The sequence below is a fragment of the Acipenser ruthenus genome, chromosome 1 (assembly GCF_902713425.1).
Source record: "Acipenser ruthenus chromosome 1, fAciRut3.2 maternal haplotype, whole genome shotgun sequence".
Taxonomy (NCBI): Eukaryota; Metazoa; Chordata; class Actinopteri; order Acipenseriformes; family Acipenseridae; genus Acipenser; species Acipenser ruthenus.
This window is the reverse complement of record NC_081189.1, coordinates 25365348-25390347: the sequence shown is the minus strand read 5'-3', so window position 1 is coordinate 25390347 and position 25000 is coordinate 25365348. Positions and strand designations below refer to the sequence as shown.

The 25000-nt window shown below is 34.8% G+C and overlaps 2 protein-coding genes across 2 annotated transcripts in view; both read left to right on the top strand.

The window, feature by feature from the left end:
• The window catches only part of LOC117409622 (dmX-like protein 1), a 77032-nt gene extending 75414 nt beyond the window's left edge, over positions 1-1618 (top strand). Inside the window, exon 46 of the mRNA XM_059022583.1 lies at positions 1-1618. This exon is cut by the window's left edge and continues 835 nt beyond it. The gene's annotated coding sequence lies outside the window, so the exon portion shown is untranslated.
• Positions 1619-4835: 3217 nt separating this feature from the next.
• Positions 4836-25000, top strand: part of LOC117408749 (tumor necrosis factor alpha-induced protein 8) — a 33753-nt gene continuing 13588 nt past the window's right edge. Inside the window, exon 1 of the mRNA XM_059022578.1 lies at positions 4836-5044. Coding sequence (XP_058878561.1) covers position 5044 — 1 coding nt within the window. The 5' untranslated portion in view covers positions 4836-5043. The remainder of the gene's footprint in view (positions 5045-25000) is intronic.

The window sequence follows — 25000 nt, the reverse complement described above, 5'->3', positions numbered from 1 at the left end:
TTTTATATAGGGTGTATATCAGCCAACTGACAAAGGTGTGTAGAGAAGTATGTTTGAATGTTTGGGGAAATGGAAAAATAAACCTCCTATAAGTATATATCTCCTTATTAGATACCTATTAGTATGTTCATCATGATGGTAGGCAGTCGCAAGATGATGTTGAATGGTTTTTAAAAATATTTCAGTCATGTATTTGTTTATTGTTTTGTTTTAATTTATTTTCTAACGTGAGACATTGTATCAGAAAGCCTGAAGATTAAGTCCAAGGCCTTTAAACTGACAGGAAATGACAATGATTCTTGAGCACGTTTCTGAGCAAAGTCCATTGAGATGATGTATTAAATCTCCACAGCACATTCAATATAATTCTGAACAGATATATACAGTATATAACACTGTAAAACGTCTTTGTCTTGTATTTCTTATATTAGTTTTAATTAGGAAAGTGACATTGGTTTTCTGTACAAACAGTCAGCTTGTAATGTAAGTTTTGGCAAGTGCTACAAGCAATGATTTTGCTTTTTGTTTTGTTTATTGAGAGTTTTGACCAACACAGCTTTCATTTAGATTTCTTACTACATTAGATATATTTTCCTTCATTTATTTCAATAATTCATAATTCAGTGTTGCTAGTATTTTTTATGATCAAAGTGGGCTATCTTCAGTTTTTAGACCTCGCTAGGGATTTATCTTGCCTGTGATAGGTATATAGTAGAGTAGGACATACTGTACAACTCTATTTACAGTATGTCACAATTTAGACTTGTACTGAATACATATACCTAGAAACCGCTAATCCAATTGGGATGAACCAGTGTAAAATACAAAGACTAACAACACATTGAATAATTTAATAGTCACTTTATTATACAACAAATTTAACATTTTTTTGTCATTTTGATAAATGGAAATACTTGGTGAGGTTTGTTTTTATTGAAGGAGTAACTGTTTGATTTACAATATTTAGAAAACAAAGCTACAGGTGTTTATTAAATATGTGAATGGCTTGCTGCATTGAAAGTACGTTTTATGTAAGTAGTCTCAGGCTGTTGCTTTTTTTTTTACTAAATCATTTGAGTTAAATACATTTTGTAAATTCATCACTAGAATACAAATTGTATTTGTATATGTAAAGACTACACTATAAATGAGGAAAAAGTTTGTACATGAATAATATATTGAACCTAGACAAGCATTTATTCAAATGTGTAAGATAGGGTTACAATATTTAAATGTTGAAAATGAGTCGTCTGAAAGAATAATTCTTGTAGTAAACTGCATTTAAAATAGAGATTGAAGAATATTTTGACCTTGTAAATACATAACTCTTGAACAGAATATATTTGCTGTGAGCCTGCTTTCTGCATTCTAAATAATGTGTATAAACATACAATATAGATCATTCAAAAGGGGGGGGCGGGGGTGTAGTATAAAATATAAAGTAACTTTGTGCTGATATTTACCTTATGAAATGCAACTGATAATGCTTTTTAATCACAAGTACGAATTTTCATTTTAAAAAGTATCATCTTGTAAATGATATTGTAAGTGATTGGTGTTCAAAAATCAAGATCACATTCATTTAAATAAAAAAAATACAAAAGTTGTTTTACATTTATACATGTTATGTTGTAGTGTTGTGTTGTTTTGTTTTAGTTTGTTTTGTTCTTTTTGTGTTGCATGCAGCAAAACAACAAAAAATAACAAAAATGGTTAATTGATCCTTACCAGATTTCTTCAGTTATCCTTTGTAAAGAATAGGGTATATGTCCATAGAAACAGGAACTCCAAAGGAAACGTGATCTAGAGGCAGGTCAGCAGAAGGCACTTCTATAAAGACACTTCGGCAAGATTCTTTCAGCTTTATACTCTAAATTGTCATTGGCTCAGTTTAAGAAAGGAAAAACACACCCAATAAAGTTGTCAAACCAGAAATAATTAATACATTGATTAAACATAGGGGTGTGTAAGTAGTCCTACATTTTTATTTTTCCTACTCCTTTTAGAATTCAATTGTGTTTTTTTTCCTTCATTTTTCAAAAGTCCAGTTGGAGTAAATAACTTTGAAAATCTAGCCCTTTGTCTGATCTAGCCTATGTTGCATGCATATATATATATATATATATATATATATATATATATATATATATATATATATATATATATATATATATATATATATATATATTAGTATCTTAAGATTTGTAATTTTAGATCACAAGACCAACAACTAGAAATAAGATCTTTTGAGAACAAACCATTCCCAAGAGAATAATGCAAGAAGAACGGCATATCTGATTGACGGATCGAAAAAGTAAAACTGATCTATGAAACATCTCTCATTTATAAAAAAATACCGTCTTCTGAAATTGTTAGCACCTGAAATGGTTAATGACATTTTAGCAATTTATGTAGTGGAATGTGAATGCTGAATAAATACTAATAATTCATGATTTTACAACATGATTGATTTCAATATTCTTTGTAGCAGTTTTAGGTATTTTGTAAAGATTTTAAATCGCATGATATTGTCTATCATTTAAGTTTAAGAAACACACGTATGATGTCAACCAAGGAAACAATCTACTGATATAACAAACTACAATGTGGTTTCTATAATACCGTGTTAATTAAACACGTTACCAAAGCAAATCATTAAAAAAAAAGAGCTTCTTTACCTTTGAGTAATTGTAATGCATGTCAAGAATGATTACAAACATAAAAAGCAGACTTTTTTTTCAAATAAGAAGCTACTTACTCTAATTATACCATATCATTTCATAAACATTATTATCCAGCTAAAAGGTTCATTCAGATGGCCCTTGTGTACAATCTCCAAATTAGTGAACATTTTGAAAATACATACATTAAGTGTGATTGTGATATTTAAACAATAAAACTTGCCAAGCTCGGTTCTTAAACTGGCTGGCAGTTGCAATTCAGATTAACATGATAAAGGTCTGGGAGATGAGCATTCTCCTATTTCTTGTTTTTGAAATCCTGGTAATGTCTTCATATATAATGACAGGTATTTTAAGCTTGTCTGTAATACTAGGGATGAGGTAATGTTTTCCTTTCTGCTATTATTCTATGGATATGAGTCTGACATACAGTACTGTGGGACAAGCGGAACTATAAGCCGCTTACATTGCGAGTGCTACACGAACCCTCCTCCACTTTGATCGTGTGGTCGTCTGAAAAACAGCTGCTACTATAGACAGTATGTATAAACGTCCTCACTTTCACTACCTGAGAAATAGAGAGTGATGATCACATCTTGCAATGATTCAAGGCAGTCAATCAATACTTTACCAGACTAAACTACTTGTTGATTCTATTCTGCTGACATCTGGTAATTGAGTATATAACGAGGACACATGTTTAATATTTTGAGGCCTAATACAAAGGACCATTCATAAGTCTTAGGAGTTTGATTCCAGGATCAAATCCACATGGCTTAACCCTGCCTCATTCAGACCTTTTTCATTCCTACTGATGGGTGAACAATTCTTAGCAATATATTCATCTGAAATACATACAAGCCTATCTCCAAAGTGTCATTTAAAAAAGGCTAAAGCAAACAGGTAAACATAACTACTAACTAGCATGGCAACAACAACAAAAAAATGGTCTTGAAGAATATTGGTACATACTATGCTAAAAATATTTCATAAGACACATTTAAGGTATGGTTCCGTTTACTGCTTGAAAGATTTATTCCAGCCCACAAAACCTATAATTAAAGGTCACATTGGACAAGTCGCTCAACTGCAGAGAAAGCAGAAGCCAAAACAGGCTGCCACTTTGGAAGGGAAGACACGGTTGTTTGAATTGGCTTTAAAAAATGTGGGGACCTCATCTGTACAGCTAAAAGTGGATTTGTCAGCATTACTGGACCAAAGCTGAACACAAGCTTTCAGGTGGCAAAATAATATTTGGCATGGCATGGCTTTATAGGGGGTTTATTTTATAATGGGTCTGAGAGTCTGTTTTGAAAATGTAAGTAAAACAATGGAAACAAAAAATGCAAGTTGGATCTGGGTGTTCAGATCTGAATTTATATTTGACCGCTTATTTCATACATTAGTAATTACTATTTACAAATATCAATTAATGTGGACCGTTCTAAAACAACCCTCATGAAAAAGTCAAACTATCTCATTCTTTTTAATATTAATTATACATGTAGGCCTATGCAAAAAAAAAGGCAAATATTTAAAAATGTATTCACCTCAATGAAGCATGGATTGATAACGAGGCCCTGAACTAAGAGCAATAATTCCACAGCTAGGATATAGCAATTATTCCACAGCTAAGTGGTATCTGGCTTGTGCACGCTCATGAGTAAACTGTTAACCTTAATGTATATTTATTTCAAATATCCTGATTGCAGTCCTACTCTGATAATGAAGCATAATCATACTTCTGAAACGGCTACAAAGTATTTACAGTACAGAGTTGGTTTGGAGGGGCTATTTAAAGCCATGTTTAAATTACAATACAGAAACACTTCTTAAGTTTTTCATTTTCATATGATCTACTGTATTTGTGATACATTTTCCAAGTCTGTTCAGTCGGTTACAAACAGTTTGTGGTAATAGTAACGTTTTTTTTTTTTTGTTTTTTTGTTTTTTTTTTTAGTAAACTACTATGCTTGTAAAACATTCACGTTATATATCACAACTCTTCCATGTTGTAGCCAGAAAGCCCCGGTAAACTCTGACCACAAGCCCTTTAAATCGTTAAGTGCCTGTAACTCTCTGTATCTAACCCACTGTGTCTGCTTATTGGTTTAAATAAGTACATTCCAAACGCCGATTGGTGATGTTGATTGTCAGTCGGGTACTATTGGGCTTCAGCAGAGGGGTGGCATTTCCGCTGTCAAACTTCAGTTATATCAGTATCGCCCAATGCCTTTCTAGTTAAACAATCCGAAGTTACACAGCCGTTCATATTTGTAACGTCGGGCTCCAGAAGTGGCACGTTATACTTATTTCAATCGGTGTGATTTGTGCTGTTGTTAATTGGATTAAACTCACGCAGAGTAAGTACTTACCAAATGTAATTTCTTTTTTTTTTTCTTTTTTTTTTTTTATAATTATTATTATTACTCCTATCTTTTTTTAAATTTAAATATAAAAGGAGTATGTTTTCAGTGTTGGAAAACAGTGTCTCATGTCGTATTTTTAGCGTGATAACTATTGCAATAACAAGTAACGCGAACACACATCTAGCTTTGCAAAGTAGTGTCTGTAAGTGTGAATGCTCTGTGTCAGAAATACTGTGATCAAAGTAGATGTGTATACCTGCCAGATACTTCAGAAACGTGAGGTTTCTAATTGTGCTGGTAAAATAAAAGTTCTCAATTGCAATGCAAAATGTATCGTGAAAGGTTATTTGAGTAAAGAATGTCGTATGCTTTATAAATGTGTGTTTAAGATATTGACACTATACGGATAAATGTAAAATAACTCGGACTGCTGTAGATTGCTGTTTGTTGCGCCGTGGCTAGTTGCAATGAGATTGTTTGCCAGCATCATCGACAATGTAACTGACCTATTGAGGCATGTGGTTTATTGAGACCGATGTTCTGTTCGAAAAGTTGATTGAAAAGAACTAGAACCATACTCAATGTGAGGCTAAATCTGTTCGGCATGTAACAATATTGACCTTTCAATATCATGCATAGCAATATGTAAGTAGAATACTTTTTGATTGACAAATGCTAACTTTATGAATGAAAAAAAAAAAAACTGTAGTTTCAATTGCTACCTCACGCAGGTCAGTTTAGCTTTTGGGTAGTGGGTTAGATAACCTGCATGACTAAAACCCGGTATTGTGTAATACAGATGTGTCTTGCATGGGGAATGTTAAAAACGTGTATGGACAGCTGTGCAGTTCATTTAGGTGTGTTTACCTTTAGGGGTTTTTTTTTCTTCCTGTAACCATTGTAACAATGAAACGATTGTGTGTGTGTGTGTTTTTTTTTTTTTACCAGATCGCTTGGACAGACCGACCACGCTCATAACGTATGCGTTTTTGCTTGCATAAGGCTATGGGGATTGCCTCTTGTTTTAAAAGGATTTGCATATTGTATTTGTGCTGTAACTGCAGGGTCCTCGATGTGCTGAGATTATGATACTGGTGATGCTCTTTTCAATGGGTACAGTTGTAGTGAGCATGTGATTCAGTAGATGCTGCTATTGTTCCCAGTTAAAGCTTGGTAAAGCAAAATATTTCACAGTAGTCCACTACACCCTTTTCCCACTGGTGAGATTTAAAATGAATCACAAAATGCTTGCTTTTTCCCCCCTTGTATTTTTTGTCCTTGTTTGAAATGTTATACAGTATTTCAGAGCATTCAGATCAGCGTGGAAATGGTATGAAGGATATCAAATTAACTATATTTTCTAAGGATAGAGTACTGATGTCAAAGTAACAAGGATATCCAAACGGATTAAATGGGTGGTTTGTGGTCTAATAGCTCTAGTTGATGCAGAAAGGCATTTACATGTTGAGACTATAAACGTACTTAACACTCAGGGAGTGTTTTCCCTCTAGACACGTGATTGTATAATTTATGTTCTGGAAAGTATGAGTCTTCAACACACATAGGCTTGAAGTTGCATCAGTTGTTACTACCTTGCCCAGCAGAGACTAAAATGAATGGTGTTTTAGAATGTGCTGCACCTGGTCCTCTGAGAGAAATACGTATTAATTTATTTAGTTAGTTGTGTTCTTTTATTATGAAAGTACAGTTAACATAAACATCAGGAAGAGAAAAAAAAACCCTAATGGAATACTGTAACCATTTACAAATCAATATTTCTGAACACTTGATTGGCCTAGTTGCAGTCTTAATCAAAAATAGGCATTGTAAAGTTTAATTTGTGGCAGTTTATGGTTTCAGTCTTGAGATATATTTTGAATTACAAGATTCTATAAAATTCTTTATTAATAAAATGTGAGATCCCCCATCTTAGCGATAGTGACATGACCCCAGTTGCTAAGCAAAGTCACCTGTAGCTAAATTAATGGTAAAAGTAATATAGAAGTTGAATAAATAGAGCATCACAATGACTGTACTACTCATTGCATTAGTGCTCTGTTACATTACATGGTGTACATAATTTTAAAAAAAGCTTTCATTAAGAATATTGCAAGACTATAAGCCTCAGATAACACTTCCAAACACGAGACAAAACTGTTATTAAAGCCTAGCTTCTGTTCACCAAACTTCTCAGTTTCGACCAGCAATGCTTTATACAGTTACTAGAACAAATATCTGAAAAAACATGTGTATGTGTGTGTGGTGGTACTGTAGGCTGCAAGCTGCCCTAGTATTAGAAAAGAAAATGTTTACCGTAGCTTAACTTTCTACAGTTAAATATATTAATTGGAAACTTGTGCAGTGGGTACCTATCCAACAGCACTGGTTATACTTAGTGTCGTAATTAGCTTGATTCATGGGTTTGCAGCGATCCTGAATGAAAGGCATTGTAGCTGGCACTGGCAACTGTTCTAACTACGGAATACAGGCATCTAATCACACGTTCCATTGTCAAAACAACAAACAATATAATCAGCCGGGTTAATTAAACAGATTGGAAACAACAGGGCCCAATTTAAATGTATTAGTCACTGCCATGTCAAAACTGAATAAAGTAAGTCAATTAATCGCAGTTAACTTCTGTGATTAACACGTGAATTTTTTGACTCCTGTCTTGTCCCTCTTAGCATGCCGTAATTAATTTCCTGCACTACCATTTTAGTGCATGCCAGGATTGAATGATTGCAGTCATCGTTTGAATATAAAATGAGTCACAGAACCACATTATGTAGCAAAGCACTCAAACTGAAGGACTTGTGAATGGGAAGTTTATTTTTTAAAAACTGACGGTTCATTAGATAGAAAGAGGGTTACTTGTATCTACTGTCACTGTGAGTTCCAGTATCACAGAAGTGCATCTAGTCTGCTGTACCACCTGCGTGCTAAACATGCTTTCACTTCTCAAAATACACTCTAGTAGTTCTTCTGCTACAGACAACAACAGTGCTGTTGGATAGGTACCAACTGCAGACCCATTAAAATTGTAGCTTTGTTTTATTTCAACCAAATTTAATATTTTAAACAATATTTTTACAAATATGGAGAATATAACCGTTACTCAAGGAATGTTTTGTTTTATTTAGGCAATTTTAAGTTATTAATAGAAGATAATTTAAAATTATTATTATTGTTATTGTTGTTGTTATTATTATTTAAACAACAGATGAATGCAGTAATTGTGTCAATTAAATATGCGATTAAAACCAAGATTAATTTAGATTTTTTTTTTAATCTCAAGATTAATCACGATTCATTTTTTTAATCGCTTGACAGCCCTAGAATAAAGTGATGTGTCAAATCACCTGAAAATTGGTGAGTTTTTATCGGGTTCAACCAAGGAGGTGGGAGTTCAGAGTCAGGCATGAAGTTAAACCCACAGTAATGTGACATGGGTTGTTTTACAATTGTGGTGGTCACATGCAAATGTATTTCATGATAAATAAACCTAAACCGTGTCATAATTGTCACATACAGTGTACTATAAATAGAGTACTTGTAAAAATCTATGTGAAATCATAATAATGATTTATTTTGAAAGTTTTATAGTTGCTAGCACATTTACATTTTAGAGGCGTTAAACTACCCCAACACTGGAACTCAAAGGATGTAAGATTAGGTCTTTGAGCCTTTCTCTTCCAAATTTAGTAGGTAGTCGAAGTATCTACAATATTTAACTTTCACTTTCTTTTATGCAAGCTATATCTCTAGCTCTGGACACAACCAGCTTTTGTTTATCAGGCAGCTTTGTATTGTCAAAAAAGGCTTTGATCCAAAATCACTGCATCAGAAAATGTTTGGTATAAATTCAGACTCCAGTCGGCAACACAACTGAGAAACAAAATAAATAGGCACATCTTGTGATGCAGAATCTCTCATACAAAGACTGTTTTGTATTGAGCCACTGTGACCACTCATGACTCTGTATTCCATCAGTATACCCGTTAGAGTGTGCATTTCAACTCCTTCAAATAAAATAAAGCCTGAAAAATGCCCTTTGCAAGACAGATGTAATGTAAATTGTGTTTTGCTAATTGAACAAATAATATTTCTTTGCTTTTTAATTAAAAAATCCTGTTGTGAGAAGAGGTAAAAACTATTCTTTTCTGTACGGCCCTACATTGTACTAATGCAAAAACATTTCCACTGTGCGGCTGTGCAGTGTGCATGGAAAAAAAAAAAGATCTGGGCCACTAGCAACGTTACCATAAAAAAAAAAAAAAAACACTATCTGAGTTTCATTTTCATTGAACCACCTGATACTTGGTAAAAAAAGTCAGATAGAACCAAGATCCAAAGCCCAACTGAAAGTCAAAAGTTTCTAAGGGGCAACTTGGGTTTCCCTGTTAGGACAGCTAACAGACAGTTTTTGAATATGGTATACAATTTATTTTAGACAATCCAGAAATTAATTGTACAATGAAACTATGTGTTTAATATTTTCTTCATGCTCGAGTAAGTATTTTACATACATTCCTTTTATCAAGATATAATATTCTATAAAAGATATACAGTGTGCAATATTTTAGTAAGTGCTTATGACTAAAGATAAGTATCATGATAAAGGTGTCTTTTCTGAAGTAAGAATTTACTGCAGACCTCCCACATCCTGGACAACTTCCTTCCTCAGTTGTATTAAACAGAGACACTCATATTCAACACCTATAACTTGCCACGGTTACAGCTTTCAGATAAATTTTTATATGTGGATGTGGCAAAGTGGTTAATAGTGTGCGTTTGCAGGTGATTAAAGAACAGACAGACAATTGTAATCCAGGTTTATTTTATTTGTTTTTGTCCAGTGCCTGACGGCAAAACAAACAGTAAACAGTAATGAAGGTAAGTACTACAGCAGCGTGTATTACTTAATTTATAATCCCCGGGTTTGCCCCACAAATAATAGTCCTGTTTTTATTATACACCCACACAAAACACAAAACACATACACAAGTCTGTTAGTGTGTGAATTAGTGCTAGTGGTGTAAAATACAGTTTATAGTGATACGAGTGCAGTGCTGTGCCGGGTTTGTGCTGGCGACAGCTCCGGAACGTGTTAGCTGTCTAGTGAATACAAACAAACAAATAGACAGAACAAGACAAACACTCACAATTTCAACCAAAAAAACACAGGTCCTTCCTGGTCACTTCTTAATAACCAAAAACGAAGGAACTGATTACGAGTCACCGCCCCCTTTTTACGCTGTCACCCATGACCCCTTGGTAAACGAATGCAGCTGCCTTTACAATCAGCGGCTGCTACATTGTTTTCCTTCCGGGTCAATACATTTCTGCAACAGAGTCTCGCCACCTTCCAGACTGGCCGACTTCCGACCCAGGAAAGAACTGTCAGTCCAGCCCGTCAAAAGAACTCTGTCCTCGCTGCTTAGCGCCCTCACAGGTCGGGAGGGAGATTTGCCACCAAGATTCATTATATTTCTGTCACAGTGGAACAACTACAATAATTAATAATTAAACATATTTGCTTGCTTTTATGAACGCTGCAGTCGTATTATTATTGTAATCTCCCACAGAGTACAGTGTATCAGATTTTGAAGGTGAGTGGCAAGCGGGTATAAAACAAACTGGTCTGTTACCTGAATGTAAATCAGAGATGGATTTTGTAAATAAACAGCAAGTTTTTATTCCGTTTTGGTACACAATTGAACACCACTGTGGTGTCAAATCCTAACAAAGTACAGACTAAAAAGTCAATGCAAACAAAGAAAAACCTTGTTCTCTTGGAGGAGGGTCATTGCAGCAGTGAGAGGGATGTCAGCTGTGTTTACTGTTCAACTGCAAACATCCCAGCCCCTCAGGTTCCCATTGTGCAATGCCTAGGTGCTCGACAACAAAAGAAAGCAAAAGGTGGTAGGAGCAGATGCTGCACCATTCTTTGTTAAATATTTCAAGTGGGTGTCAGGGTTTTTTGTGTTTATTTATCGTGTCACTTCAGCAGCCGTTCAGCAACATAAGAGTCTACTTTTTTGTATTTATATCATAATGCATGAAAGCATCAACGTCCCTGAAAGGATTAAGAGGACACCTTCAGACCTGCTTCGATGTCAGATTGGTGCCTTCCTGCCAGCCCACGGTGGCCATACATGAAGTGAGTTATGCGGTCCCTCTCCAGGGGTCTGGGTGGATCTTAGACACAAAAGAAGGCTCTCCATTGAAATGAATATGTTAAGCTAAGGTCAGTCACTGACAAAGGTAATAAATTAGATTGATTACAATGTCAAATGAACGGTCAAGGAGTGCTACAGACTTTAAAATCTAATTAGTACTAGCAATATGATCACTGGTCCACAGTAACATGAGTACCAGTAATAATGTTGAAAAAGGAGGAAAGAAAAATCATTTTTAAATGTCTGTTAGCACTCCTTTAAGAGAAATGTTCTTTAAATGGTTAATCTTGTGCCCCAAGTAATCAAAAAATGAAGTGATGGCATCTCATCAAATCATTTTTTTGTAACACCTACTTAAAATATATATATATATATATATATATATATATATATATAAAGCACTCCTTGGCAGATTTACATTTTCTTGCATTGAAATATGTTACAATAGTAGTTAATATTTGATATTAATACAATATTTACAGCATAAATCCCTTTGTGTCCTGCTGTCATTTGAATGCCCAGAGCAAAGTAGTTTAAACATGTACTGTAGGTATTTCCTCCATGCAATATATTAAAAGTTTTAAAATATGGTATCACAAAACCATACATGCATTCTTATTAATGTTGGTGTTGTGCAGTGATGTTTTAGTTAGATAATCAGCAAAAATATCACAATTATAAACACATTTATACATTAACTCACTGAGCCATTAGTCTTTAAATGTATGTCAGGTTTCACAAATTGACAAATATTTTAATAATCAGTGTTGCTGTTGCCCTAACCAATAATCAGTAACAACAAACACCTTAGGATGATGTGTTGGTTATGGATTTGTTTCAATCACATCTGTTTTTACATGCATACAGAGGGTAAATGATGGATCAGGTCTCATGTTTAGTATCCTTTCATTATGTCAGTGTCACATATACAGATTGAAAGTGAAATAAAAATAAATAATGATTGTATTCTATAGCAGTGGCCAAAACACTAGTACAGTAAAGTGAAATGTTTTGAGCATTCTATGGCTAGATGTTAAGAATCCACTGCTATGTCCTTCACAGTTGACCAACGTGCATTATTATATATAACATTTCTGAATGACTTCTTTAATGGCTGTACTAGGGAGCTTTCAACATCCTAGAAGCAAACTCTTTATCTGGGTCACAAGACTAGAAACTCATTGTGTGCTTTTTTGTCATAAAGAAAGATCTTTTGAAAGTTTTTACATTTAAACTCGTTCCATTTTGGAAGAATGTTATCAATTCACGGTCTGTTCATAATCCACTTACCCATCTGGTAGTTGAAAGCTTATTCGGGGCACCTATTAAATTACATTTTAGATGCATTAAATTATCTTTACACTCACCGTAAACCCTAATAAAACAGGAATTATATACATCAATATCAATATAAATCTGATGCTCGTCTGGTTATACTTCATATAATATGTTATAAAAATGTAATTTCCAATAGCTCTACTTGCTTCATTAGCCTCTCTGTTTGCATTGTGCAGTATCACTTCTCCACTGTCCTGTTTTTTAGCGGAGTGAAAGTTAATGAAAAAGCCATGACTAGCTGAAGGTCAAAAAGTTTGAGGCTTGCGATATATTCCAATAAAGCTGAGCACATAGGAGTTTTTACACAGCCTGTTTATGAAAGTATATAAAGATGATCTTGTTGCAACCTGTCAGTATGTCATTTTGACATGTGTAGGATGGTGGTCGAAAGGAATGTATTGACAGTGGTGCTGGTGCAGCATGCACTGTATGGAATGTGACAGCTAATGAGTCAGCTGCTGTAGCAGGCTTATATGAACAAGAACAGCACTATAGTAATCTCACTTGGGCTTATAGTCAGCAAATATCTTGTTTTAGAAAAAGGAACGCTGAACTATTCGTTTTGCCTATACAGCCAGTAATGGTTTGAGGTGCTAAATCCAAAAGGTTAATTGAATTAACATATTGTGTGAAACTTTAATTTCCTGTCCACTTTTCCTGGTACAGGTAGCATAACGGTTCGATATATATGTAAATTGATCAGTAGTTGTCTTGTTTTGTCATTCCAAACCGTGTGACACAGTGGTGCTTGATTTCTCTGTTTCTGTGTCAGTGTGGGATACATATTCTCCAATTAGAAGGCACGCGTTTTCAGATATAGTTTTAACTGGTGGTTTGCTTAAAGTTTTTTAAATGGTGACACTGGTTTAGATATAGAAGTCCATTTTTGATTTAGCATTTACGAGAACTTTCTCCATCATGGTAACACCCCTTTGAGAGAGGCAGGGTTCTGTGCCATACTCGTGAGGTCCTGTCTTGGATGAGAAACCACTTCTGAGTCTGTGTGAAACTTGAGGAAGACAAATGCATAGAGAAGTGTCTTTTTTTAAATATCTGAATATGACATTATGACAATGGTTCCAGGCTGAGACCATAGATGTCCTGTACTAATGTACAATAATAATGTATTTTCATATTTACCTTTGAATATACACGTGGTGCTGTGGTCTTTGCATATGGCAAAAAAGTATTTTGTCTGCTGAGTTGTTCAGAGGAGATTTATGAGACATACATAAATATACACTGCAGAGAATCGCTGCAGAATTGTGAGCTCTGTATTTGAAACAAAACATGAATGTGTTGTTGATTGGATATCCTGTGACCAGTTCATAGCGTTGAGCCATCTTCATTACCAAGAAACCATAAAAGAGGAACACAAATGTAAGCGTTCGGAGGAGGTATTGTTAGGTATGGGTGTGGAAGACCCCTCCATTTAAAAACAAGTTTCTCTCTTGAAAACAGAATGGTGCTTTTGCAGGGGCATTATTTTTGCTCTGTGTCAAATTCAGAGCAACAACTGCTACAACAGTAAATCATAAACTGTGGGCGATGGTGTCCTATTGTTTGGTAATTAAACACTAGTGAAAGCTAAAGTGAAACAAGGCCATTCAATGCAGTATGTTTAAAAGTGTTAAAGATCCCTATTTACAAAGCTTTGATTTACTTAAATCATTTTCTTTGTCTGTTTTTTTTTATTTTAATAACTGTTGATAGCTTCTTTTAACAACAGCCCAGAACAGTTTTATGAATACTAAACTGTATTGTATTCTTAAAAGGATAAATAAAATAAAAAAACATTCTTGAATAACTCACAAATGAATGTTTTATGAATATGTTTTTATCTTGTATACTTAACAAAACAAACAAACAAAAAAATATTTTCACACTGTGTTATACAGGTGGATTTTGTGTTAAAAAAAAAAAAAAAAAAAAGCAGAAATGGGTAAAATACTAGTGGCAACAAGCAAACAGGAAATCAGAGCTTGACTTTGGGTTTGTAGAGGAGCCGATTACAGTACTTTGAAATTGCACTTTCCACCTAAAGCTGTTTTTGTGTGGTAGACAGTAGCCTATGCAGTATAAATTACTAATAGGACAGGGGGGCATTCCATGATACAGCAAGTCATCGTCAATATCAGACTTGGAATGGTTTACTGCCACATTGACTTAACTTTTGGTCACATAAAAAAAACAGGCCACAAACTGTTATCCAGTACACATTAACCATTTGACTTGTTCAACAACTTGGCCATGTCAATGATACAGACCTTTTTTTACAAACTATTCCATAAATGATGTTGCCACCCTAACGTGTTTTACCTGGGGATAATTTGTTGTTCATGAATGAAAAAAAAAAACATTTCTAGTTTGTCTAGTTTCTTCTTCTTAATTCGATGTTATATTGTTTAATTCCTCTCAGAAAATGTGTCTGTACATTTGTTTTAAAATCGGGCCTTCTTGTGTATGAACTCTGCCTCTTTAGTCTGTAGACTGCGGCACATTAAACCCCTCCTATCTCCCTATAGCTTTTCTAGCTAGATCTACAGCCATGGGCTACGTTGGTAATGGATGTCTTGGCTTGGGTTTAAACCCCCTTTGTTTTCTCCAGAACATTATTCAACCCCAGTTTAAACCCACCATTTTCATTTTTTCTAATTGTTAACTTGCAAGTTCATTCGTTTATTTATTTATTTATTTAGTTTATTTTTTGTCCTAAAAATATACAGCATTGTATTTTTTTCTTGTGAATAAAAAAAACACAGTATCCCCAGGGATCACATGCTAGAAGCAGTGTGGAGTAGTGGTTAGGGCTCTGGACTCTTGACTGGACTCTTGACCGGAGGGTTGTGGGTTCAATCCCCAGTGGGGGATACTGCTGTTGTACCCTTGAGCAAGGTACTTTACCTAGATTGCTCCAGTAAAAACCCAACTGTATAAATGGGTAATTGTATGTGAAATCATGTATAATGTGATATCTTGTAACAATTGTAAGTCACCCTGGATAAGGGCGTCTGCTAAGAAATAAATAATAATAATAATGATTGATGGAATGGTTGCCAGATATGGAATTTTTCCTCATTACAGTGTGTATATGATTTAAGTATCTGCAGTCATTTTTATTTTACATTATTTGCGCTGTCTCAGAGAAAGGGAGTTGGGTCTGTTTACATTTAGACATCATAGCATAACTAACAGAACTGCCAGTTTTGCTGGAGGAAGGGGCCAAATATGACGTTTGTCCCCTGCTAGTGCACATTCTTAAAAGTAATTTGATTTTGACTAAACCCCCTAACCTATCTGCACACTGCAGCAGTGAACACATAAACAGTAGCAATGTTTCTCTAATGAATCATGCCTTGTTCAAGCTGGGCATTTCAGATGAATGCTACAGTCCGGAATGTAAAAGTAAAAGGGTTAAATATCGAATACATCTTTTTTCTTTTTAAGGTTTTGCAGACAAGTACAAGTGGCTTTAAGTTAAAGAAGTCTATATGTATATTATTACAGGGCTTAATGTTCACACTGAGTTTTTACTCATTACCTTACTGTTTTGCTTATTCCTCCTAAGTGTGCCTTCCATTTGACTTTTGACATTGCCATCCATAATTACTGCCTGTCTGGCAACACTGCTGTTGTTTCTGTAGAAACCGTGTCTATTTGTTAAGCTTAGCACTACAGCTAAAGGTGAGGGTTAAAATATTATTTATTGTAAAACAGCATGAACAGTAATAGTTCCACATGTTGCCCTTTAGGTCAGTAGAACATTTCCAGACTAAAAATCAACATTCAGCTAAACATTCAAAGGTGCCGTTTTTTTTTTTTTGTTTGTTTGGTTTTTTTTTTTTTTCTTGCAAGGCAAATGTCCATTGGGGGTGAAAAATAAATCCCACAGTGAAGAGTGTATTTTGAGAATTTTTAAACAGTCTGGACAGTGGACTGGCCTGGCTTCTGATGCACAAAGGGTAATCTGTGGGAGTTGTTTAGTAACTAATAACTCAGGAATTTTATTTTAATATAATCGTGAACAGTGGGACAAATAGAATGGTATGGGACAGTCCGTGTTCTGTTTTTCTTTGCCTGTATTTACCTGGCTTTGTGGATTAACCTGGGTATGATTCGCTCAATATAACAATTGGTCAGTTTAAAACTAATGCTTTATTAAACTTCAATGTCAGCATGTAATATGAAAAATGTATTAATGTGTGTAATTACCAATATCAGAGACAGAGTGTGCAGCCTTAATTTCTTCTCTGGTCTAAAAACATATCTAAAAATAAGCTTTTTTTTATACCAAACCTGTGGTTACATCATTCTTCGACACTTTTCTTTTGTAACTTTTCTCCATTACAGCTGGGTATCATTTTGGTCCTTCTAATAAATTTACAATTCATGCATTTGATACACACATCCTGCTAATAAGATATATTGCTACAAGAGATTGCAACAGAAGAGTACAAGGCACAGACAACCTCCATACTGTATATTATTCCCAGATAAGGAATGTGTCCTGATCAGTCGCTTTTCATAAGCTTGCCTACATTGAGAACTTAAACATTTCAAATGCAAGATAGATACAAAAGCATAACACCTAAAATATAAAAATATTACAAACAGCAAATCTTCTAACACCTGCTTCTGTAAATGTTTGTGAGTCAGAGTTGCAGAACCAGTTTAAGACGGTATGCCAAGAAGTGATTGTACTGTTCAAGAGTTTATCCAGTGACTTGTAAATTCAGACACTGACGCAAAGACTATAGCTTGAAAGAGGTGCATATTCATAAACCTGTTCCTGCCCCTCTGAATCAGTGCCGGAGCGAGCAGGTTGGACAGATGAACCAATCAAAATGCTGAACTTTGGGAGAGGAGTCGGGAACTAATGTAATGTTTCTGATTGAACCGTCTGGATTTTAGCAGCAGATGTTATAAATTCAGAAGACATTTTGACAGAAAGACCTGAAGCTTAACCAATGTGAAACTAAAATAAGCAGTCAAAACTGATTTGTGACCATGAAATGAATTGCTTACCATAAATGTTTACTGATTCTACAGTATCACCTAATTATACACTATGTAGGTAACTAAGCGTGGGGTACAGTGAGTGAATCAAGTAAAAACTGTCAGTCAGGTTTGTAACAAAAACTAAAGTGTTATGAGAATCGGGCATGCAGAGGCCTTCAATAGGTGATGCAGTGGGTTAATGCACTTAATACTGGGAGATGGGGAATTCTGTGTTTTTGTTAACAAAAATACAAACGTCTGGTTTAGCAATTTCCTACACTATATAATTACATCTCCCTATGTCTGGCAGAGATCAAATATCCACTCTTGATTTGTGCTAATAAAGAAGCACCAGGATTTACCATGAACTTTTATCATTTCAGATCTCTCACTCCTCAATTAGTTTATTTACTATTATAATAGAATTATTAACCCCCCCCCCCCTTTTCACTATTTCAGTTTCCATACATTATCTAACCCTTCAGCTCCCTTCTACTGACATCACATTCGGAACATGATTGCAGTTGAAGGTGTTGGATGACATGAAAGGTCAAACTAGACAACAGAACAATACAAATAATAATAACATTTATGGATTCTCTGACTGTAAAGTTATCAAAGCAGTTGTGTCAGTCATGAATCTGATTATAGTGGTGATCATTTGGCAAACAAAAAGTATGGAAGTTGATTTTAACCCACATCTGTTTGTTTTTTTAATCACTAGGTGATTTAGGTTTTGTGCACAAGAACATTTTATCAATCAGGTAACAGCCATACCCCATTGATTAAGTAAAACAAAACAATATCATTAGCTAAAGCATTGATATTAGGCGTAACACATGTTTATTTTGCATTAAGTTACTTTTAATGAGCTAGCTTGTGTAAGAGCTTCAATTGGCAGTTAATTACAGCCTGAGTTGTCTGAGTGCTGGTAAAATATCTGCGTCAGAAAATAATCCTTTGACTCTTGTTTTCTCAAATACCATTTTATAGACATTTTGAGATATGGTACTACAATAATTCATTCGAGAAGGTGAAACAAATAAGATGCATGTCTTTCAGGTATCATTGTACTAGCAAATGCATTATAGATTTTAAATGATTATATAGTAAGTATACTGACAACAGTATGCAATAGTATGCTTTCTCTTGTTTGTACCTCTGTTGTAATAAAGTCCAAACCTTTCTTTGGCAGAAGGAAGTGGTACATTTAGTGATTTACAACACATGTAGTTTATACTATCTAACTATCTTCTGTAAATGTAAATCAAATGATCACATGTTAACTCCTCTTTTATGCAGTGAAGGGTGTGTCCATTGTGATTGAAACTGAGTTGCAACAGCAAGATGCAGCTTTGATGTCTTAAATTAGCCAAGGGGGATGTCATTTACAACACAAATGAATGTTAGGGAAAGCCCATTCCCAGTACACAAAAGTGTGTACACTTACTGCAGATGCATCCATTGTTTTTGTCATTGATCCCTTTTCAGCCTGTGTTTATGGCTCCCCCGTTTGGAATTAAGTAGGACTGCAACTGAAATGGCATTTTCATGGAAAATAATAAATATTCAGACTTGCTCCACATCAACTCCGCATTAAAGCTGACACAGTAAAATGTAATGTTATAAAAAATCTCAAATGCTTCATTGAATTAACTAGCATAATGTAAATTAAACACATTTTTTTACACATTGGGATAAACTGTGATATAAGCTTTGTTTGCATGTAAAAATTAAGTCTCACCTTTTTACCACGCTATATAAAATCCATCACTTTAATTCTAAATTCTAAAATAATTATAATACAAAATGTGAATGTATTTTCTTATTTATTTTCATCAGTAAAGTGTGTTTCATCATGCTGCTGCTGCTGCAAAATAATAAAAAAAAAACCCCTCCTAATTCACTTATTCAATACAGTACCACATGGAGACCAGCATGTATTAAAAACAGATGCGCAGTTTAAAAAGGGAGTTTCTGTTTAATGGTTTAAAATATTGAGACCCTTGTAGACTCCTACTAGCTTTAGTAGTTACTTGTTCCAGGAAAGAAGAGACAACATAGCCAAAATGATGTTTCTAATTTTCCATTTTTTTTTTGCATTGCATCTATCCAGGGCTCTACTGCCATATACAGTACTGTAATCCTGGGCGATGCCACCAGTTCTGCTGTTGATGCTCTACTTTTAAGTTTCCCCCCCCCAAAATGTTTTCTTTACAGAGATGAAGCATACAAATAGTTTCATAGGCTTACTATCTTTGAGGGTTCTGTATAATTAGTTAATATTGATTCTGATGTATCTTCAGTGATGTGTACTCAGATTACCCCCCTCACCTTTTTAAGGTGTTGGCTGTTTTATTGGCATTGTTTCATGTTTAAGGCTCTTATTGTATTACTTGTATTGTAACACTTGAAATGCATTTGCTTACGATTGTAAGTCGCCCTGGATAAGGGCGTCTGCTAAGAAATAAATAATAATAATAATAATAATAATAATAATAACTTAAAGGTAGAATAAATAGGTTGTACAAAATTAAATAATTCTCACACCTGCATAATATTATATTTTTTGGTTTCCACTTCTTCCATTGCTTTGATTCAGTATTCATTACACGCTTGAAACGTATTTTAGTCTCACCTTCAACACCTGTGCAAGCTTACCTGTAATGAAAAAATAAAACAGACTCATTGCATCTCGCTAGAAGCTGAAATTAACTCGGCTAGCCCATTGGAATGCCGTTGTCAGCTGGAGGCTCACACAGCTGTAGAAGGTGAGACTAGTAATCAAATGAGTCTCACTTTACTACCTTTAGTTTCACATTGATGTAAACTGTATTTGAGTAATTTAACTAGAAGCATCACGTTGTGCTCTTTACAGAAAGCTATGAACCTTGCTAAACCCAGACTTTAAAAAACATAGTTTCAAGAATGTGAAGAAAACAGAACTGGAAACCAAATAGCATGAGTGATACCTCTGAGAAAATTATCTAATGTTGTACACCTTATTTCTGAAGTGGCCAAAGTGGGCCCTTCCAGTCCTGGTCTTTGACACAACAGTGTTCTAAATTGTCTCATTGAATGAACCTTCATCCAGACCTTGAAGTAGTTTTATAATTGTACCTGTTAAACCTGGAGTAGAATGGCCCTCGAGGACTGATTGGACACCTTTTGCCATATTTGTTCTACCTTTTGAAGGCCTGGCACCATCGTATCTACAGTAAGTGGTACGGACTAGCACTGGGTGTGGTTTAGGTTCCCAGGGTTCGAACCGGTATGAGAGAGAATTATCTTTGGCAGATTAACTCATGAAGTCGTGAAATTATTGTCATCATAGTTTGAATATGGAATTTAACCATCTTTTCTTCTGAGTTTAAAGATTGCATTTGGGAATTGCTCAGAACCTCTTGCCAATGCTTCTTCCTCAGTCCACATTGGCAAAATCCATTTAACAATCTTGTTTTTCTGACCTTTTGATCTCCTTATGAAGTTGTTGTTAACTGAATAAATAAATACTGTACTGTAAACGTATCTTGTGTTTGACTAACAGCGTTGCTCTGGTAGCTGTGCTATTTATATTTAAGTTAATAATAACTAGTGTTTTCATTTTGTTGAGAAATAGCTCCCAGGGGAAATTGTGTCACTAATTGTGTCATCATGTGGCCAAGTCCTCTATGTGTACTTTAGCTATGATTGTACATCTTCTCATCTTTTCCTGTGTATTTGGCAAAACTGAAGTGAGATATTTCAGTGAAACTACAACTTGTTACAGAAAATCTAGTAATTACTAAGTGGAACCTTCAGACACCTGTTGAAGGAATTTAGTTATTGTAGGTGAAATTCAGAAGTCCTCATTTGAGTCACTTTGCTTGAAAATGTCACATGCAACTACCATGCAGTTACCAGAAAATATCTGGATTAGCTCATTTGATGTGAGCATACCCTGGCACCACAGAGACCTACTGTGAAGCAATAAAAGAGAACTGCCTATTGTATCTGTTACAGGATGGAATGACAATGTGAAACAAACCCCCCAAATCGCTGAGCACAGCAAAGCCCCTGAGCATTCATGAGTGTGTCTTTTAAGTGTTGATTGGAACATATACAGTGAGTTGGACTCCTGTATATATCATGGGACAGAGTAGTGCCATTGGTCTAGGGCAGTGGTTCCCAATCTTTTTCAATGTAGGGACCATCTCGGTGTTTGGATTTTTCCAACAGACCATGCGCCCCGTATTATTTCACAACAACATTTTTAAACTCATTTGTATGTGTACATGTATAAGTACATGTAGACAGTAAAGTATTATATAACCTATCTTATAACCTAACTTAATGAGATCCCTGTGGTGGAATCTTTGCTACCAGTTCATTAAGCAATGTTGTCATTTTGCGTACTGAAAGTTGCTGATAGCAAAGTTCCTGTTTTCTTTTGTTTTAAGAAGTCCAGTTGTTGGTTTTTTTTCACATTCTGAGTGCTTTGTAGATAAATGATGTCTCAGTTTTGCAGATTTAAGAGCTTTGTTTGATAAAACCTCCTGACAAATAACACACTGGGGCTTTGGGTTGTCCTCGGATCCAGTAAATGTAAATACCAGTGCTAAATATTCTGGATTGTATTTGACACAGATGCTTTATTTTCTTGTGGCTGAGATTCATCAATTCCTGTTTTTGTTAAATATGACGGCGTCAAGAACAGACTGTACACATTATTTCCAGAGGTAGTGTTTAGAGAATTTCCTTTTGACGTATAGTGTTGTGAGATATTAAACTTGGAAATTAAACATGAAATCAATCATTCACACTACGGTACAACTCACAAGTCAAGCAACAAATACAGCCTCTTTTTGTTTCACATTAACTTCTACAAAAATATCTAATATAGAAATAATAGGAATAGTTCTATATGGCAACAGTGTAGCACATCATTTATATGTTTGAAAATGTAAAAACACTGGTTTTAATTGTATTATTATTATTATTATTATTATTATTATTATTATTATTATTATTATTATTATTATTATTATTAATTTAGTCATTCCAACCAAGTTAGGAATATTGCATGCGGTGCACTCCTTTTGCTGTGCGAAAAGGCTGGAGACAGATTTCTTTTTCTTTTTTCTTTTTTTTTTCTGAACAGTGAAAACAAGCAGTAGAATGAGAGCACAGGATAGAAAGATGTGCATTTACATGACTTACTGGTCACATAAATGCATAAGACAAGTGTGCCAGTTATTCAGTATTTGTTTCACATTAAAAAGATGTTTCAGTTAATGGCGGCTTTGAAGACGATGTTTGGTATTGTATCAAAGGCAGCTAATATAAATTATAAAGTCACCTGTATTTAAATAAAACCGTTAAGGGGGGGCGGGGGGGACTACATACATGTCTTATAATTCTATTATTTATTTCTTAGCAGATGCCCTTATCCAGGGCGACTTACAATTGTTACAAGATATCACATTATTTTTTACATACAATTACCCATTTATACAGTTGGGTTTTTACTGGAGCAATCTAGGTAAAGTACCTTGCTCAAGGGTACAGCAGCAATGTCCCCCACCTGGGATTGAACCCACGACCCTCCGGTCAAGAGTCCAGAGCCCTAACCACTACTCCACACTGCTGCCCCATGATGTGGTTAAAGCTGTGTTTTGTGTTGCTTAGTAATACAGATCTTGCAGCAGTACATGTGATTGTGTAATACTGCTTTGGGAGATGTTTGAGGACCACCTGGAGTTTACTTATGGACCACAGGTTGGGAACCACTGGTCTGGGGCATAAAAACTGACAGCCTGTATTCCCCACCCTACAAATCCCGTAACAAATTAGGGAGCCCATAGCAGGATGTCTGGTTTTTGAATTCCCCGCCCTACATGCCCTCCATAGCAAAGTCAGAAACAAATCTACTTTTGTTACATTTGTTTTATTCACATTTATATGCGTGACGTCTAGAAATAAGTAGGTACCGGTACACTTTATTCTGGTTTTCTAAAGATATTTATCAGAAAGGAGTTTTTGTGCTAGCGTAAAGAGGTTTAACATGCAATCAATTAGAAAACGTTGGTTTCAAGTACCAAATAGTAAGGCTGATGCCTTCTAAGAGGTTTAATAAAACAATCCGTAAACTGTGCTCATTCTGAAAACACTATGGCATTATATATATATATATATAATGTGTGTGTGTGTGTGTGTGTGTGTGTGTTTTCTACGGCTTTACACCAAATATGTTTTTGTATCAACATTAAAAAAAGGCTTCAAGAATATATGTAATTATTCTCAATGTAATAGTTTAGCTGAATTTTATTTAATTGTTCACTCCAATTTCTGATGAAGCAAGGGACCATTTTTTATAAATATAGTTATCACTCAACTAGAAAAAAAAGTGAAATTAAGCCCACTAAAATGTGTGTTCGTGTTTAAAGCTTAAACGTAGTAGAGTATGTCAAACCATAGAAACTATGGTTATAGTTTGATATTATTATTATTAGTAGTAGTAGTAGTGGTATTGTTGTTATTATTATTATTATTATTATTATTATTATTATTATTATTATTATTATTGCTAGACATATGCTGGTGATTTGTCTTCAAATGTTTTTGCATTTAAGGTTGAGCCTTTCTTCAAAGTGTTCTCATGGAAGATGGTTGACAGTGTGACTGTTTTATAGTGTTAGTCCTGTTTGATGTCCAGTAACACAGTACTGACTGTGGAAGGTCAAATGTGTCTTGGATGTGTGCTACTTGAATGCATTGTGTATTATTTAGAAACTGCATCACCCTGTTTAGCCAGTTTCATTCACTATGAGAGAGATCTATTCTGACAGGCTTTGATTCTGATTGTAGGTGCTTGGTTTTAGTCCCAACTTTCATGAAGAACTGAGAATCAGTAATGCTGAGGATGGAGTTGCATTTTGAACCGATGCCTTCCTGACTGCCCATGGTGGCTCAGGCCAAGGCACTAATGTGTTGCAAGACTGACGTGTTTGTACAGCCTTTAAAAGGAGGACAGTATGTTCCACTAAATCACTTTATTGTTACTAAGAAATTGTTTGGAACCATTGTTATTATTTAGCTGAAACAACTGTGATGCAGGTTGATCCAGATTTTCCAGTGAGATCAATTGTTTTTGGTCCTATGGATGTTTAAATTAACTTGTAATCTTGATAAAACCTTGAAAATGGAACGACCAATAAAGTGATTGTGTAATAACTTAGTGTTTGAGATTTGAGTAATCTGGGGAAAAGCAGCCTGAACAGTAACTGGTCATCCCATCAGTAATCAAAGTGGTGAAAAATACATCTTCTGGTCTGGTAAAGTACAGTGCAAATGAAATGTTTCAAAATTAAGAATATCTGACTATATCTCATTGTTGTTAATAATAATAATAAAAACATGCTAGGTTATCAAAAAGTAAAAATACAATGCTGTT